Source organism: Microtus ochrogaster, unplaced genomic scaffold, assembly GCF_000317375.1.
Source record: "Microtus ochrogaster isolate Prairie Vole_2 unplaced genomic scaffold, MicOch1.0 UNK52, whole genome shotgun sequence".
Classification (NCBI taxonomy): Eukaryota; Metazoa; Chordata; class Mammalia; order Rodentia; family Cricetidae; genus Microtus; species Microtus ochrogaster.
The window spans coordinates 2028955-2048246 of NW_004949150.1; the positions used below are offsets into that span (position 1 = coordinate 2028955).

The following is a 19292-nucleotide window of genomic DNA, read 5'->3' on the forward strand; positions in this document are numbered from 1 at the left end:
ACACTCCCACATCACTCATTTTTGTTGAATTCTAGGAAGTCTTTATCTTCTTTCTTTATTCCTTCCTTGACCCAGTGTTAACTCCATAGAGAGTTGTTAAGTTTCTATGAGTCTGTCAGCTTTCTGTTGTTGTTGAAATCCAGCTTTAATCCATGGTGGTCTGATATGACATAGGAGGTTATTTCAGTTTTTTGTATCTCTAAAGACTTATTTTGTGACTGAGTATAAGGTCAGTTTTGAAGAAGTTTTCATGTGGTATTGAGAAGAAGGCATATTCTTTTGTGTTTGAGTAAAATGTTCTGTAGATGTCTGTTAAGTCTACTTGAGTCATACATCTGTTCTGTTATTTCTCTGCTCGATTTCTGTCTGGATGACCTGCCCATTGCTGAGAGTCAGGTGTTAAATTCTCCCACTATTATTGTGTGGTGATCTATGTGTGATTTAAGCTTTAGTAATGTTTCAGAAATTTGGGTACCCTTACAATTGGAACATAAATGTTCAGAAATGAAACATCATCTTTGTGGATTTTTTTTTTGATGAATATGAAATGCCCTTCTCTTTTGATTAATTTTGGTTGGAAGTATATTTTGTTACCTATTAGGATAGCTACACCAGCTTGCTTCTTAGGTCCATTTGATTATAAAATCTTTTTCCAATCTCTTACCCTGAGGTAATGTCTATCTTTGATATTAAGGTGTGTTTCTTGCATGCAGCAGAAGAATGGGTCCTGCTTTCATACCCGTTGTGTTAGCCTGTGTCGTGTCTTTTTATTGGTGAATTGAGTTTATTGATATTGAGGGATATTAATGACCATTGATCGCTGATTTCTGTTATCTTGTTGTTTGTGGTGGTAGTGTGTGTGTATTTGTGTCTGTGTGTGTATCTGTGTGTCTCTGTGTCTCTGTGTTTGTATGTTTCCCTTCTTTATGTTTTACTCATATGAGAATACCTATTGCCTGTGTTTTTGTGGGTGTAGTTAACTTCCTGGGATTGGAGTTTTCCTTCTAGTACCTTCTGTAAGACTAAGTTTGTGGATAGATTTTTTTTTTAATTTGACTTTGTCATGAAATACCTTGTTTACTCCATCTATGGTGATTGACAGACAGTTTTGCTGGGTATATAGTCTAGGCTAGCATCCATAGTTCCTCACAGCCTGCAAGGTATCAGCCCAGGTCCTTCTGGATTTCAGAATAACCACTAAAAAATCAGGTGTGATTCTAATAGGCCTGCCTTTTATGTTACTTGACCTTTTCCTTCTGCCACTTTTAATATTCTTTTTTTGTTCTATATGTTTAGCATTTTGATTATTATATGGCAAAAGGATTTTCTTTTCTAATCCAATCTATTTGGTGTTCTGTAAGCTTCTTGTATCTTCATAAGCATGTCTCTTTTCAGGTTGAAATTTTTTCTTCTATTATTTTGTTTAATATGTTTTCTGGTTTTTTTGAGCGGTGTTTCTTCTTCTTCTATTCCTGTTATTCTTATGTCTGGTCTTTCCATAGTGTCACAGACTTACTGAATGTTTTGTGTTACAAATTTTTTTGGAATTAACATTTTCTTTGACTGTTGAATCTATTTCTTCTGTTATGTCTTCAATGCCTGAGATTCTTTTTTCCATCTCTGGTATTCTGTTGGTGATGCTTGCATCTGTAGTTCCTGTTCACTTACCCAGATTTTCCATTTTCCAGAATTCCATTCACTTGTGTTTTATTGATTGCTTTTATTTCCATTTTCAGATCTTGGGCAGTTTCTTTAATTTATTTGCTTGTTTTTGTCTTGGTTTACTTCTTAAACTTATTTATTATTTTATTGATTTTATTGAGCTATACATTGTTTCCCTGCTCCCCTCCGTGCCTCTCCTCTACCCTTCAACCCTCTCCCATGGTCCCCATGATCTGCTTTGGCTTTTTTTTAGGAATTTATTGATTTCTTCCAATTTTTTGTTTGTCTTTCCCTCAATTTCTTTAAGTGATTTCTTCATTTCTTTCAGGATCTCTATCATCTTTATAAATTCACTTTTAAGAATATTTTCTTTATTTTTTGTTTTATACAGGGTTTGTATATCCTGGAACTTTTCTATAGACCAGGCTGGCAACGAACTCACAGAGATCCACCTGCCTTTGCCTCCCAAGTACTGGAATTATGGGCACATATCACCACTATGGTTGTTTTCGTGTGCTTCAGCTGTGTTGAATTGTTCATGTCTTGTTGTTGTGGATGGCAGGGCTCTGGTGATGCCACAGTGTCTTTTCTTTTATTGATTGTGTTCTTACACTGGCATTTAGACATTTGGATTTGAGATGATTGGTGTTGATTCCTGCATTCGTCTTTGTTGTATCTGTGTTTTGTTCCATGATTTCTCTTCCCTCTCTGGTCTTCTGGCCTCTGGTTCAGCCAAAGTCTTCTTCCAAAGTTGTAGATCAGGAGATGAAATTCAGGAGAAGGGTGTAGTCTGTGGTCCCTAGATCTGATCTAGCCTCTGGGATCCCTAGGACCAGCCTGGCCTCCAGTATAGGTGCTGGGACTGGGCACCCTAGATCCAGCCTGTACTCCTTAAAGCTGAAGTCTGCTTCTGGAGTAGACCTGGATATGGAGCCCAGGGGTGAGAGTGCAGTTTGGAGTTGTTGCACAAGCTTAAAGGAGTTTAGAGGGCAGTAGATAGAGTCTTCCCTAGGGTCCCTAGGACCACTCTAGCCTCCAGTAAAGCTGCTGGCCTGTGGGCCCTAGTATGGAACCCAGAGGAAGGGGGGCAGTCTGCAACAATTTATACTTCTAAAATAGCCATTAAATAAAGGCATGTTCACATTTAATCACTCCCAATAAACATTACAAGCTACACAGTTTTTAGTCTCTGAGCCCATGGCTCCTTCCCTCTTTGGTACCTGAGCGCACACTTCCCTCTCATCCCACTAACAGGACTTCTGAATGCATGCATGAGCAATGATTAAAAGAAGGAGTTAATGAATTTTAGTGTTTATGTATCCTTTTAGAAAGAAATTACTTTAACCTAAGAGAGGATGGGTGAAAGGAAAACCCTTGAATGCAGTTACAATGTCGTTCACATGCCCAGTTGTTACTTGTCAGAAAAAAAAAAAAATCTGGCTGTTGTAAACATTCACAGAGTAAAAGCTGAAATCTGGTGCACCATGGACCATAAACTGCATAGAGAAAAATGGCAGTTCTGTGCCGGGCCCTTGCAATTTGCTGCTGCAGAGGAAGCTACCCATCTGCACACGGGTAGCCAGGTGAACACAGGAACAAACCTAGGCTTACCTGTCAATGTAGTCCGCATCAGGATCAAAGGTTTCCAACTGGTCAGCAATGATCCAGCCATACACCTGTATTACTTGTCCTGTTTTTAAAAACAGTTCAAAATGCAATGAGCTTAGTGCAAATTCCAAATGAGTAACATAAGTTCTACTTGCTTTCGTTTTGTTACATACATATACCCAACAAGGCACAGGTGTATAAAATTAGCAGGTTTAATAAATTATATAAATGTAAAATGAGTGTTAGAATCCGGTGATCAAAGTTACACACCAGGAAGGCTAAAATAATGTAATACCTAAAACATTGATTTCACAGAAGTTGAGAGTAGAATAGTACCTACCTATTCTTGGCAAGAATAGGCTGGGAAGAATCAGTGAGAGGGAGGGATAAGCCAAGGTTGACAAATGGCAGCTAAGTTCCAGTGAAAGCGGAAATAAGTCCTGGTATTCTACTGCACAATTTGATGACTTTACATAATATCGGTGTACTATGTTTGAAAATCTAGAAGGACCTTGAGTATCTTCAAAATTATATTTGAGGAGATAGATATGCATATTTTGATATGAATGTATACAACCTATGCACACATTAAACAGCAAATGATATCCTCTGTGTGTGTGTGTGTGTGTTTTATGTGCAATATCTCTCAACACTCATGAAAGCAGCTTCTTTTTACAATAGATGGCAATTAACTCAGAGACTCAAAATTGGTCAACTTATAAAGCATAAGAGTTATGGAGTGTTTGGCTGTATCTGGGAATAACCATATCACACCCCCAAGTACTCCAGGATCATTGTGGAAGTGGGGTAAAAAGATTGTAGGATTTAGAGGCAGGGATGGTAACTAAGAAACAATGTTTGTCAGACACAATGGATCCGTTGCTGGTACAAACAAACTCACAGCACTTGAGGAAACAGCATGCACAAAACATGTGCAAGCTAAAAGCAGACAACATGCTAGCCTGGAATAGGGAGGTTAGCATGAAACTCTACCCCTAGATACAGAGCTACTGGCAACAGTAAGCTGTGGAGAGAGGAGGCATAATTTCCTTTAAGAGTGTGGCCCCTGGTAAGCCATTCACACTCCAGTGGAAGGCCACCCCCAAAAGTATGGGGGCATAAATTGTACTTGGTATTTATTTGTTGTAAGGAAGATAAAATAAAACACAAAGCTGCATAGGTAAGGAAGGGGAAGTGAATCTGGACAGAGTGGGAAGAGAGGGTAAATGTGATAAAATATATTGTGAGAAATTCTCAAAGAACTAATAAAAATGAGAACACAAAACAAAAAGCTAAATGAAGAGGCTGTATCACACAATCTCTGATTAGTCTTCAAGGATCCTAATTGTCTTCCATATCTCAAAGTACAAAAGACAAAAGACCCTCATGAGCCAAACAGACAGGACCTAAAGACAAGCACAGAACAGCAAGAGAGTTAAGGCTACAGTCCAGATAATGGACATATGTTGTTCACTCAGCAAATATGCTGTTCAAAGACAGAGTGAATCATGGACTGTCAAGTTCCTATAACACCAGCTACTCAAGATATACAGGCAGTAATATTATCATAAACTAGCTTCGCAGATGAGATGGGTATTGTTAGTTCAGTAAAACCTCAAGATAGACTTGGGGTCACTGTGTCCAGAAAACTCTGAGTTTCTCCACGAGCACTTACAGCTGCTGAACCTCACCATCTGTGGATTCTCTGCATGCTGTTCTGTGTGTCATTGGTAAGGGAGACTTTCATCTGTGGTCACTGCATGGCTAGCACTGAAACTTTCAGGTGCATAAAGAGAAAGGGTGGGTCCTTAATGGCTGAGACAAAGGTCAGAGTTTTCATAAATCTTCTGCTGCTGCTAAATGGGCAGAATAGTTCTACTTAATATGGATGAAGCTGCCCGATTGGCTTCCAAGTTCTCTGGGAAGAGGTCAAGCTTTGTTATGTTCGACTTGAAAACAAATAGCAGGTTACAGAAATTGGAAAATCCCATAGGGTCTTTGTCCCTAAACAGAGAAGCCCAACAGAGGCTGACAAATGGGCAAAGCAGAGCACAGTGGCAGGGGATTGCACGCCACAGTGAAGGACTGTTAAGCACATACAAAAATCCAACAACCCGTAAAATAAAACGCCATCTTGTATGTAGCTACCTCCTCCTGCGTGTCCCTGGCTGCTACTCTGGGCAAGCATCCCAAATGAAATGAGAGTAATTGTCTAGAAAGTGATTGCAGAGATGCAACCAGATTGTACCTTGAGGGACCACTCTGCATGCCCCCAGAGGGTGAAAGAGACAGTGTGCAGAACTCCACCTTGGCGAGACAAACAGGTTTGACAGATCTGGAGAGCAGCTGACATCCCACCTCATGTCGCCAATGGCTCCTTATTCATCCCTCATCAGAATAAGATGTCTGTCACCTTATCTGGAGCCTTCTACAGACAAAGACCAGGAACCCAAATAACCGTATAACTGTCACAGTTTGCATTCTTTTTCATGAGACGTGATCATGTCTTGGTTAACCAAACGAATGCAATGGGATATATCTGTGAAAGTCTCATATCAGTAAGACAATGCCAAATTCTTGTTCTTTAGAATATATTTTAAATACACTCATACATAAATTTTGCCTAAACACTGTAACATGCAAACACCATCTGTAACACAGATATTCATTCTTATTATCTTAACCAGTCAATCACTTCAAAAACAATTAGAACAAATTATGCAGTCTGACATAATCATACCTAAAAACTTAGCAACATGGCCTTGTAAGATGGTTCAGTGGGTTTTATTTTTTTTGTAGAGAGGCATCAATTTATTTAAAAGAGGAGTAAACAATAGGAAAATAATGATTAAAATACAATACTAACTTGTACTCGCTCTGCACAGAGTGTACCTCTAATAAAATCAATTATTCACTGTTTTTTTTAATTTATTTATTTATTAAAGATTTCTGCCTCCTCCCTGCCACCGCCTCCCATTTCCCTCCCCCTCCCCCAATCAAGTCCCCCTCCCTCGTCAGCCCAAAGAGCAATCAGGGTTCCCTGCCCTGTGGGAAGTCCAAGGACCACCCACCTCCATCCAGGTCTAGTAAGGTGAGCATCCAAACTGCCTAGGCTCCCACAAAGCCAGTGCGTGCAGTAGGATCAAAAACCCATTGCCATTGTTCTTGAGTGGGTTTTAAAAGGCACTTCCCATTGAACACGGTGACCTGAGCTTCATCCCTGAACCCACACGGTAGTAGGAGAGACCAGCTCCTGAAACTTGTCCTCTGACCTCCACACACAAGCTGTGATACCTGTGCTCATGTACACGGTACGCGCACACATTAAAGATATGGAAATAAGCAAATGTAATGATTTTTTTTAATTAGCAATGATGTTCGCAGATGTATATCTTACTGAAAATACAGAACAAATGAAAAATCTGATATATACGTACACATAGGAATTTGCCCATAAAAAAATAGTAAGGTACATTTTTAAAAGCTGTGTTTACTATTTAGTTTTAAAGAAAACTTACAACGTTACTGGGTCTATGTCTCTGAGCATCTGCCTCTTCTATGTAAATCCCCTACCCTTGCACAACCTCCTCCTTGTCCACCCTCCTGGCTCTAATATGCCTGTGTTTCATCCTTTCCAAGTCTTTTAACTAAGATCACGTACATATGTCTGTGTTTCTCTAACTCACAAACAAATCTTCTAGGTAAACATCAAGGCTAATAGCATTCTGAGTTGTATCCAGTACACACGTCAAAATAGCAACATACACAGGCTTTATCTCACTTCAAACCTCGGCTGCACCACTTATTCCTGATAGGACTTTAGAGTAGCAGTTCTCACTGTGGTCTCAACACCTTTGGGTTGGGGGGGGTCACAATCAGATATCCTGCATATCAGATATTTATGTTATGATTCATAACAGCAGCTAAATTACAGTTATAATGCAGAAACAAAATAATTTTATGGGTGGGGACTCAAAAGCTTGAGGAACTGTATTAAAGGGTCGCAACATTAGCAAGGTTGAGAACCATTACTTTGAAGAATCCTCGGATACCTCATTTCTTTCTCTTCAATATGAGAAATAGTTCCCATAGCATCACGTTTTATGATCCTCAGATAATAATACATATGGAGAGTTAAAAATGTAAGCTAGCACACAGTAAGGGTTCAGTGAGGAGTTCTGGTGTGGATGGACTATTTCATGTGGGAATAGAGTGGTGGTGATTTCTATCTTCTGCAGGCTCCTGTGTTCAATAATTTGGATTTTGTCGGACTCTCTCTTTTTTTTTAATCATGTTTTGGAATTTTTTTGTTATCAGTAAAGTCATAGAACAAAAGTGCCTAAAGGAAAAAAAACAAAATAATTTAAGAAGAAACCAGAAGCTGAAACTTATTTTCAAAACTTACTTTCAAAATAAGAAGCTAATGGACTATAGAGACCACACACTGGTACAAGTGTTTACAAGGTTGGCAAGAGATTCACAATTATTCATGGTTAGCAGAAGAGGTCTTACCTGGAACTCCACTTGGTGGGTTAACTTGATACACAACAGGTGTCTGTGCCTTGGAAAACTGAAAGTATCATCAAAAGGGAACATTTTATTAGACTCCACTTGACCACAAAAGCCACAAAGTGGTCCTCAGAAAGCAGGAGTGGAAAACAGGATGTATTGCCCTGATCACGTCACACCTGCTTCTTGTTATCCTCACGCTAGTTTCACGAAGCAGGAATGACAGGAATCATTATGTTCTGCAGACGAGTTCAAGGAATCTGTTCGAGGCCTTGCATCTCTCTACCCTGTACCATACAATTAATATCTTGCAAGCCTCTTTCTATCTACTTACCTGCCACACCCAAGGACATATTTTGCCAAAAAGAAAGGTGGATAAGGTACGATCCAGAGTGTCACTCTTTTAATTCCATTACTATAATCTAATATCTTTGAGACGTAAAGATTCATATTTACCTAGAAAAGAATTAATTTTAAGCTGGAAGGGGGTAGTTTAAATTATTGTCAGCTAGCCATAGTAGGAAGTTGGATATATAGGAGCAAAGTTGGGAAAACAAAAGGCACCTGTTTGTGGGAAAATATTCAAGAAATGGGAAGGAACACTGTCCTTCAAGAAGGAGGCCATGGGTCTATCACGGCTCAGTGAATAAGACATTTGTCATGTAGGCGTGAGGACCTGAGTTTCAATCCCCACGACCCACAGAAAGTCAGAAGCATCTGTTATCCTGGTGCTCCTATGGTGATTTGGGAAGTGGAGACAAATTCTCTGGAGGTTCGTGGAAAAGTAGCAGAGAGCCTGACTGAAACAAGGTAGAAGCAAAAGACAGACAGACAGAAACAAAACAAACACCCCCCAACGAAATACATACACCAACCAAACCCACGAACAAACACACACACACACACGCACACACACACAGGAGCGAAATAACATTTATGAAAGAAGTGGGAACACGCTGAAGCCTAGTCATGGAAACACAAAACCAACTTACAATGTCCCTTTCTTAAAACATTGCGCTTGCTTTCCTTTGCCTGGCCTGAAATGTAGGAGACATTTGGACTCCCGTCAATCCATCTAGGAGCCCATTCACGGTTGACTGATGTAATGTTGAGAAGGAAAGGGAGCGTGAGATAATTCTGGAAGTCTGTCTTACCTACAGACACCTAGGTTAGGCTAAGAGGAGAGCCTTGCTGTGTCCCAGGCTACGTGAGGAAACGGAGACACATACAGAACAGGCTGGACTGATCAGACCAAGATTTGACCCCTGAGTTAATGTTTCACCCAGGAAAGAGACTTAATCGCCATACTAGACGCCTAGGCTGCTTCTTTTCTAAACACCTACAATGCTTCCCACTTACAAAACAAACTACAGCAAACTGTTTTATTTGGACTGCATCCAGCTTCCTGGGAGTCCAAATTCCCAGGGAGACGATTACCAGAGAACAGCCGTGGTTAATCAACGGCCCTAATCAGGCATCTGGAATGAAAAGGCTTTTCAACCAAGCCGATGGTGCCCTGTTGAGTGTGGAGTGTAAGTATTGATCTACACAGCGGCACAGTTTGCCACCAAGGCCATTTTCCCCATTCTCTATGGGAAAGGGTTAGAAACTAGTTCACAGAAAACACGCACAGTCAGGGGGTCCAGAGAAGGCTACTGTGACTTCACAGATTAAGAACTCGCTGTGATCTCAACAGAGGATAAAAATTAATGCAGTTCCACACATGATGCCAAACCGACCCAATAGCTGCTCTCTACCTTTCTTCTCCCATGGGGAGGCCCTTCCTTCCGAAGTGACTTCCGTTGGAATTTGAAAGAAGTTGTTGTTGCCCTTGCTTGCGCTCATTAAAAACTGAGGCAGATGGAGCAGACCACTTCAAAGCAAATACTGACACACACCTTTAGGTTTCCAACTTGAAACAGGAGATGTGCTGTGACATCTGCCATCCTTCAAGAAGTTAGTGGGTACACATAGACTCCCTCACTGCTTCCTTCCCACTCCTCAGAGAGTCCTGGGATATATTTAGGGTTAAACCACAATGCAATTTTTAACTTGCGATTCTCTCTGTATTCATAAAACATAAAATAGTACCGTTTCTCAGAGAAACAGAATTCTGGTCACCCACTAGGCTGGAGAGAAAACAGTGAGAAATTAATGAGCTTCCAAAGCAGGCTGCCTACATGCTGATCCCTGAACCCAGTGAGGTCAGCAACAGCACGATGGGAAGGTAGGTGGGCCAGAGAGGGGTGGCAAAACCAGCGGATTAGGAGGATAAAGTCGCAGCCGCCAGCTGCCTGATAAACCTTCTGTGAGTCCTTCAGACTTGTCAGTGCCCACAGCAGGCTCTTTGGAGTGGGCTGGCAAGATGGAATTAATTTTTAATACCCATGGTTCCCTCAGTCCCAGTCCCAAAGCAGAAAGGCACACTGCATCTTAGTTCACTCAAGCGCCTCTCATTAACTGCATCCCCTGTTGATAGTTCATCAACTCAGCAAGTTAGCAGAGCCACTGCTCGACCCGTTTTCTTTAATGCACAATTTCGGGAAGTGTGTTTCCACCACCCCTGTCCTTACTGATCTTTATAATAAGTAGGAAAACTACTTCCTGAGGCGAAGGCAGCCTGGTGTTTCGGGAGTGCTCAGACACTTCTCTCTGATGGTCCCTGAGCCCCGGAGAGGTGGGGATGCGGTTCTTAAGGAGAAAGAATAATGGAACTTTGTTTCTTCCTTTCGCTATGTACTTACAGAGACAAATTCTTTAGACAGTAATATTCTCTTGGGTTGAGGATCACATTGTTAACTGTGATTGGACAACAAATTCCTAATTTCAAAAAGTTAGTGCTGATCTGATAGTCAAGTTGAGTTTGGTCTTGACTGTAAAGCAGCATGACCTAATGACTCAGTTCTGTTCTCTATAGTTGTTAAGCAGAGCTCTTGAGCACCACTGGGAGCACTGCTGGAGCACCGCTGGAGCATCGCTGGAGCACCACCTTTCACGAGTGCCTGCTGCAAGGGTTGCTCTCTTGCAGCACACTTTCCTACAAGATTTTAGGCTGATCAAACATAAAAGTAAGCCTAATCTACATATGAAGGTTCTAAATTAAATAATATCAGATGCTGAACCGAAGGTCTGCCATCTTGCCTTCTTGATCTGTCTGACTGTGAAGGAGAGTTCCAGCAGCAAAGGGGCTTTCAGACTAGTGTCAGGAAGAACAGAAAAAGGTGCCCTGGAGCAGGGGGCAGGGAGATTGGGTCCCTCAAAGGACCTGGGACCCCTGAGTTCTTTCAGTATTCTAACTCAGAATCAGCTAGAGACATGGCACTTGTCCACAAAGGCATTGTCTAAAGCTCATAATTCATGAGCTTCAGGTTCAATGTGGATTCCCAGTCACATGAGAGTTCAAATCCTGGTTCTGCCATTTACTGCCTGGGTGATGTAGCAAGCATAATAGATGGTTCCATAATCAGTTCAGGAGCCTTGTACTACACAATATACAGAAGGCACTCACTAGAGCCTGACATACAAGTAGTCAGTATTTATCCTTCACAATGTCAGAGAAACCCTAACATTTTCTGTATATTTCTTCTTCCCTATTAAAGCAGACATGCTGTTGATTTATAACTTGTTATCGATAACATATCTTCTATCTGAGCAACCAAACACACATCCGTCTCTCCTCATAACCCACCTTGAAAGTACAGCCATCCAATGATCCCGAACATGGGCCGCCTAACACTCGCTCCCCAGAGCGTATCTCCAGAGAGTACCGTCCTGCATGGGCTTCAGACAGCAGAGATCTGGGGACAGAAAACAGAAATCTTTATGAATTAAACACACACACACACACACACACACACACACACACACAAGAGTTCCCACCTGATTGCTTCCCGCTTCGCCCCTGTATTTGTAAGATGGAGCTGAGGGAATATCTCTATATTTCACTTTTTACCACCTAGATCTACTACTCCCTAGAGCTCCACTTGGGCCAAGTCCTCACCAAGAGAAACTGTACTTCTTGTTGTTGTTATTGTTGTTGTTGATGATGATGATGAAAGTCCTTTAAACTTAAGAGCTTAATAGCTCACGATTATGGGCTCATAGGACTTTAAGGGCTCAAGAAAAGCACTTCAAAATAGCAACTATGAGTACGTTCTAGGATCTTAAAGAGGCTATGAATATATCTTAATGAAGTCTATGAAAACACAAAGAGAGAGTGGAATGAAGTAATGAAAACAGTTTGAGATGTGAAAGTAGGAGCATCATCACTAAAGAAAACCCAAACTGAAATAAAACTGGAAAGGAGAAAGGTAGGAAGTCAAACAAAAATTTCAGAGGTAAACCTCATCAACAGAGTTCAAGACATGGAAGAAAGAACCCCAGGCATTGAAGACAAGGTAGAAGAAATGGATACCTCAGTCAAACAAAATGTTACATCTAAAAAAAAAAAAAAAGGCACAAAAGATCCAGGAAATCTGTGACACCATCAAAAAACTAAATCTATAAATAATAGAAATAGAAGACATCAAAGTAACACAAGTCTAAGACCCAGAAATATTTTAAACAAAATCATTGAATTAAATCACCAAACTAAAGAAAGAGATGCCTATCAAGGTACAGGAAGCAAGCAGAACACCAAGTAGACTGGACCAGGAAAGAAATTCCTCACTACATAGAATAATGAAAACTTTATACATACAAAACAGAGCAAAGATGTTAAAAGCTTCAGTGGAAAAAGACCAAGTCGCATAGATATCAAGACAGAACCATTAGAAAAATACTTTGTGATGTACATGGGAGGCCTACCCCCTTCTGAACAGAAACGGTGAAGGAGTGGATGGATGGACACCCGACTTTTCAATGGAGACTTTAAAAGTCAGAAGGGCCTGGATAGATATTCAGTAAACTCTTAGAGATTTAGAGATGACAGATACCAACCCAGATTACTATACGCAGCAAAACTATCAATCACAATAGATAGAGGGAAAAAAAAAACACTCAACACTAAAACAAAATTTTCAATCCAGTCCTACAGAAGTCACTAGAAGGAAAATACCAGCCTGAAGAGGTTAACTACACAGAAGAAAACAAATGAAATAAGTAATCCCAGAACAGTAAATCAAAAGATTGGTAGAAATGCACAATATATCAACATAGAAGTCAATAACCATTGCCCATCATGAACTATCAATATTAACAGTCTCAATTCCCAAATAAAAAAGATGCAGGCTAATAGATTAGATTAGAAAACAGAATCTATTTTTCTGCTGCATCCAAGAAATATGCTTTACCATAAAGATAGACATCATCTCAGCGTAAAATGATGGAAAAATATTCTAAGCAAATGAACCCAAGAAGCAAGTAGATATAGCCATTTTAATATTTGATAGACGTCAAATCCACAATAGCTAGAATAGATAGGGAAGGATACTACCTGCTCACTTGTCAGAGGAAACATTCACCAAGAGAATATTGCAACTCTAATGCACCAAGCACAGTGGCACCCAAGTTAACAAAAGAAACCCCACTGCAGCTAAAATAGCATGCTCCTCCTCATACAGTGATGGGGTGACTTCACTTTTTCACTCTCATCAAGGGACATATCAACTGGACAAGAAAACTACACAGAAAAATGCTCGAGTTAAATAACATCATAAATCAAAGCTATCTAGCAGATATTGATGGATCACCTCAAGCAAACACAAAAAAAATATACTTTCTTCTCAGCAGCTCATGGAACTTTGTCCAATATTGACCACATACTTGCATATGTAGGTCATGCTGAGGTCTTTAGAAAGACTGCTAGAGCCAGGGGGTCAAGAAGTCTACTGTGAGATTGTGCTTCAACGGTCAGAGGTTCTACCCAGAAAGTCTCACCAACATGACTGCCCAAATGTGAGCTGAACAAGAACAGTAATCATGCCAAAGTGAATGGGGGGAAAACCCACGAGGCCTCAACCCTGCATGAAGAGCTCCAGGCACCAGCTAAGAGCAGGAGAGATGATCCTCCCCAGGCAAGAGCACACAGATTGGTTGTCTAGTGCCAAATGGTCAGCTCTGAAAATGCACATCCACATAACACTATAGCAGGTAATATCTAGGGACTGATATGTGTATACATATAAATATATGCACATAACAATAATTAATGGTGATGTTGATGGGGGTCACAAGTTTGAAAGATAGCAAGGTGGGGTGTGTGGAGGATTTGGAGGGAGGAAAGGGAAGGGGGAAATGATGTGATTGTATTATAATCTCAAAAAATAAAATGAAACAGTCAAGAATAAAGATTTACAAAAGAAAGAAACATCGAAGAGTGATTACTTTTGTGTGATGATAGGGTTAATTTTCATTTTCTTTCATTTGTCCTTTCTGCCATAGACAGAACTCTGCTTCTGTTGTCTACTCCAAGAGAGATTAAAGGAGAAGAATTTTGAAAGCATGTAAGTATATTCCTGTAGAGTGTTTTAAAGCCACGCCTGATCATTGGAGGCACTGTAGGAGTCATGTCTCCCAAAGCTACTGAGAAAAGGGAAGCCCACTCCTCCTGCCAGGTGTTGTGTTCCAGACTTGTGTACCTGGTTTGGCAAGTCACCACAGGCAAATCGACGAAGACAGGATAGACATCACAGGGGATCCTCGGTAAGGCTGGAACTGCCAAGTTCACCATGTCTATCTCCAGCTGAGAGCCGTTGTTGGGGTAAAGAACACTGTTCTCCAAAACTAAACACAAGAAGACATCTGGCTGAGACATGCAGGGAAATGCAAACATTGGCCACAGGAGGGCAATGTAAGACATTGTGTTGGCCTGCGGATACCATCAATACTCATTTCCAAAGGCAGTTATTAATGTTGTTTTAAAAAAGTTCTCATACTTATGAACCTACAATTTTCTTTCTCCCTTCACATCTTTCTACCCTCTAGGGAACAGTTTCCCAACCTTCCAGGCTACTTTGTGCCATGGGTATGGTTTAAGGGCTCCTAATATGGAATCCTGTATAAGGGCAACAGCCAAGAGAGTGCTTAGCATCCCTGCCAAAACAGCTCACCATCATCCCAAGCACCCCACCATGAGGACACTGATTCAACAGTGACCTCTGCTATGACACTGGCCAGTTAGCATCTGCAAAGACAGAGTTGGGGCAATCAGTTCATCCTGCTCGGACCCTTTTTTAGCACTGTTCTTAGAGCAGGAGGCAAGGATTCATACTTCTTTGAACTTTGGATCTATAAATCCAGCAGTCACATTTAGAGAAGCCCAAACCTACCATTCAAAACAACCGTGATCCATGTTCCCCCTGCAAGGCTACCTTCCACAGGTTCAATCTGCACACTCAGGTAAGGGTCTGTCAAGAAAAGAAAATACTGGTTTTGAAGGTTGTGTATGATCCACTAGCACCCCCAATCTCTTAAAGCAGACTTTAGCATGTATATATCAATCAAGGGTTGGATGAAGAATCAATCTCCAGGCCCCATTACCAGAGTTTCTGGTTCAGGATGTGCACTTATATTCAGGCATTGATGGCCCAGGAAACCTTTAGGGTCCTACTTTAAGGAAAATTTATCACTCTGATTTGAGCAATCCAGAACCCCAGCATTCATCGGACAATTCTGAATTTCTGCTTCCCTTAGAAACAGTCTCAGAGACATGCTTGCTTCTTATATGAACTCCCTCTGCCTCTCTCCTCTATTCCACCCTGTGCAGATGGTCACATTTACATATAAAGTTCACTACTTTTATTCCTATTTCCTTGGAAGAGGAAAACCTTCTTGGAGATGTGCCTGCTTCCTTTCTCCTTTCTTGCCACCCTGTCCTCTGGGTTGGTTTGTTTGTTTGTTTGTTTGTTTGTTTGTTTGTTTGTTTGTTTTTGGAGTCTGATGAACCACATAGTTAGAATTATTCCCAAGAATTACCAAGACTTCCATGACTTTTCCTTGAAGGATCATTGAGGGACTAGAGTAAAAACATTGTAGAACTTCCTTTAAAATAAAAAGGGAGAGGGCTTGAAATGCTAGATTAAACTGGGCCTACTAACATCTTTGTGGATATTCATAGATCTGTCATGGTCAAGGTAAAGCCACTTCAAGGAGGCTAGCAAAAATCACTGGGTATCTCCAGATGATAATAGGCAAACAAAGTGTGTGTTATCTATAAAAAATGGCTTCATTTCCATGTCAGAAAATTTCAAGTATAAACAAGACTTTGCCTGTGAACTAGCCCAGGCAACCATTTGGTAGCTCACTACACACCTAAGAATTGCAGTAACATGAACATATTGTCATGACAACCCAACCAGATCACACCATCCTTAGACCCCCAAAGATGATTAGATAATTTTGTCCAAAGAAGACAAAAAAATATGATAAGATGCAGAGGATTAACAAGCTCACTGAGAAGTTGAAGGCATGATTAGGAAAAATAAAAGGTGATTTTAATACAAGCAGCCATTAATCACTAAGACACAATTCCTTAGGGAATACATAACAATAAAATCTAATAAAAATTATATCTACTAGTTCAAAAATAGATTATAGAAGAAGTCAAGGTATCGTTAAAATATGTGAATTGTAACAGCCACCCCTACTGGCCACTAAAAGCTGAAATATATACTCATAACAATTTAACAAATAACCCCAGATACTCATCACAGGAAAAAAAATGTATTATTTCAGATCCCGAAGCAAATACTTCCTTCTCAAATGATGTTTTAACTCACATTTTAAGTGGGCAAATAAAAATTGTATCTGCCTACAGGATGCAAGCAAGCCTACTATACTTGCTACATTAATACTTTCCTATTAATAGAGCTCTCAAGGCGGCCTAGTGGTCTGATGTGCGAGCTGTTCACACGCTTTCGACTTACCTGCTAGAAGCAGAACTCCCATACTCAGGAGAGTGATCAGCCAGGCAGGCATGACGTCCAGCTAGCTAGCCCTCTTGAGATGGCTCCGATATTAAAAGCATTTTTCTCGTTGATTGATGGAATGTGACTTTTGTGCCTTATTAAGCATAAAGTAAAAAAAATAATAATGCCTATATACCATCTATGAGCAATATTGAAACAGAAAACAAAAAGATGGGACAGATGTAATGCCAGCCCAACAAGTGTAGCTCTCTTTTCTTTTCACCGCAGATAGAGACCATTACAGAAAGCCACAGCGGTCAAAGTGAAGCAAAGTACTGACCGTGGGGTGCACAGCCCACACTGAAGCATCTACAACACAACCACTGCACCTAACCTCTGAGAACAGGGAGAAAGGGGAAAGAAAGACTGTAAGAACCAGAGGACCAGGAAGTCTGCTCCAAGATAGCATCTGGTAAATATGACAGGGAGGCTACACTCATGAAATTTCCACAATATGGCTTCGTAAGCACGTCCTGAATAATGATAACACCAGTTGACATGCAGGCATGGGTAGGGAAAATCACATACGGCCCCACCCCTAAATGAAGAGCTACACTCAGTTAAAAACTGCTGGGCTCATCATTTTGCACTTACATACTTATTCACACACACACACACACACACACACACACACACACACATATGTATATATATAGTTAAAGAATAAGGGGCTGTGAATTTAAAAGAGGGTGGGAGTGGTTAAAGAGATTCGGGTGATGTCATTATATTTGAAAGGGAAAAAAAAGGAAGGAAGGAAGAATGAAGTGCTCATCTTTGAAGGCACCCATGATCTTCCTAAGCTCAGGAGAGAGCGAACACATAGGAAAATCATCACTCAGCCCGTCTTGTTTCAATAGCTTATTTAATCCATGTTTAAATCAGGTGAAGAATAGTTACACCATTCATTACTTCACCATTGTGCAAAACATGAGTCCTAGAAATAGTTTCTAGTTGTCAGATGTCGAGTGACCAAACAGGGGTACATGCTCTTTTCTCATATTCCAGCTTCCCAGCTTCCTCTCCCATGACTGTCGGATTTGAATCCTTCATGACAGCCATAATGTATTTCTTCTTAGCAACCAGGCAAGGCCTCCGTGTGTTGGCCTCTGCTCTGGCAGCTAACCCTCCTTCGCTTTCTGAGCCCCTGGCTTCATTCTCCAGCAAATCTTAACTCAGGAGATCTCCTCAAAACTCCAGTTCACATCTTGTGAGAGCCGGAGCCAGATATTGTCTGTGTACTGCCATGCATGCCTTTGCCTCTAGAGGGCAGTGTGAAGAAACTCAGAGACTAGCCACCATTCCCATACGGGGTTCAGTGTGAAAGTCCCATTTAGACCTCTGATTTTACAGATCTGAAAGATGTGACTTTGTCTCTATGACAAAGAAAACGGAACCCACACAGCCTGACTGGGCCCTTGGATGATGCTCTAGGAAGATGGCGAGCTGTTCTCCAGCCCCAGTCAGACATGAATAGACAAATATTCCTAAAACACTGGCTCTGAGGTTCTCAGAAAGTTTGAAAAGTAAAAGGAGTAAATCTATCTTATTACATATACATTATGTAAATTTCTAAGAAAACACCTCGATATGGTAGTAATTGCATCATTTCAGAAAGCACAGAACCCCCAAATAGTCCCAGAACAAGAATTCCTTCCCCACACCAAAATGCATTAAATTTATCATACAGGTACATCGTGATTAAGATAACTCAAAATAACACATTTATTTCAGCACTGGGAAGGTTTACTTCACACCCAGGAAATGCTGACCACCATACTGGAAGCTAGGAAAATCAAGAGTCTATGTACCCATTCTTAGTCATGGCATCTTTTCAGGTATGAAAGGAGGGCTGAAATTACCAAGTGTTCTTGTAGATTGCAAATTTCTTACGTTCCTCAGTCTATTTGTAACCTGTAGTTGGATTGCAAGCATCCAGATCTCTGTGATATATTCCACAAAAAAAAAAAAAAATGATAAGAAGAACTTGCTACCCAGCCCAAAGGCACAGGATCTTGCTTACATGGTCTGACAGCATGCGGTCCAATCCAGACCCATTATTTTAGCACACTACATCTTAATGCCTAGTGCGAAGCTTAGGACAGTGGAAATAAACATGCCCACACTGGGCTTCGCTAAATACTTATTTTCCTCTAAAAACAAAAGTATCATATCCGCAGCAAGTGTCACTTCCCTGGATGTGGATTCATCAGTCCCCTTGTCCTTCCTAAGGGTAAACTCACTGTCTCTCTGTTTCCTCTAGGTGGAATGTTTCAAGCTCATAGCGAACGCTCTACATCCTGTCCTCCTCCTGCTCCTGGTTCTTTCTCTCTGCCCCCTCCTTTCCCTCATCCCTCCTCTCTCAGCTCTCCCTCCTGTGGGAGCCTGAAAGACAAAGTTTCCAAGCTCTTACTGTAGACTTCCCACTTCCTTTTGCCTACTGCAATGATGGCAGGAGATGCAGAGTTAGAAAACAAAGGATTTTCTGAATCAAACCGTACCTGGTTCTGTGCCTGTCTTGTCATTCAAAGGTGAAATCTTTCCTTTGTAAACGATGCCGTGTTGTCTGGTTACAGCCCAGCCTGCAGCTACTATGCAGGTAGCTCCCTC

The 19292-nt window shown here is 40.9% G+C and overlaps 1 protein-coding gene across 1 annotated transcript in view; it reads right to left on the reverse strand.

The window, feature by feature from the left end:
• Positions 1-16695, reverse strand: part of Pkhd1 (PKHD1, fibrocystin/polyductin) — a 430053-nt gene extending 413358 nt beyond the window's left edge. The window contains exons 1-6 of the mRNA XM_005369574.2: positions 16644-16695; positions 15048-15125; positions 14358-14502; positions 11468-11576; positions 7783-7840; positions 3274-3352 (exon numbers count right to left, since the gene is read on the reverse strand). Coding sequence (XP_005369631.2) covers positions 3274-3352; positions 7783-7840; positions 11468-11576; positions 14358-14502; positions 15048-15125; positions 16644-16695 — 521 coding nt within the window. The remainder of the gene's footprint in view (positions 1-3273; positions 3353-7782; positions 7841-11467; positions 11577-14357; positions 14503-15047; positions 15126-16643) is intronic.
• Positions 16696-19292: the final 2597 nt, after the last annotated feature.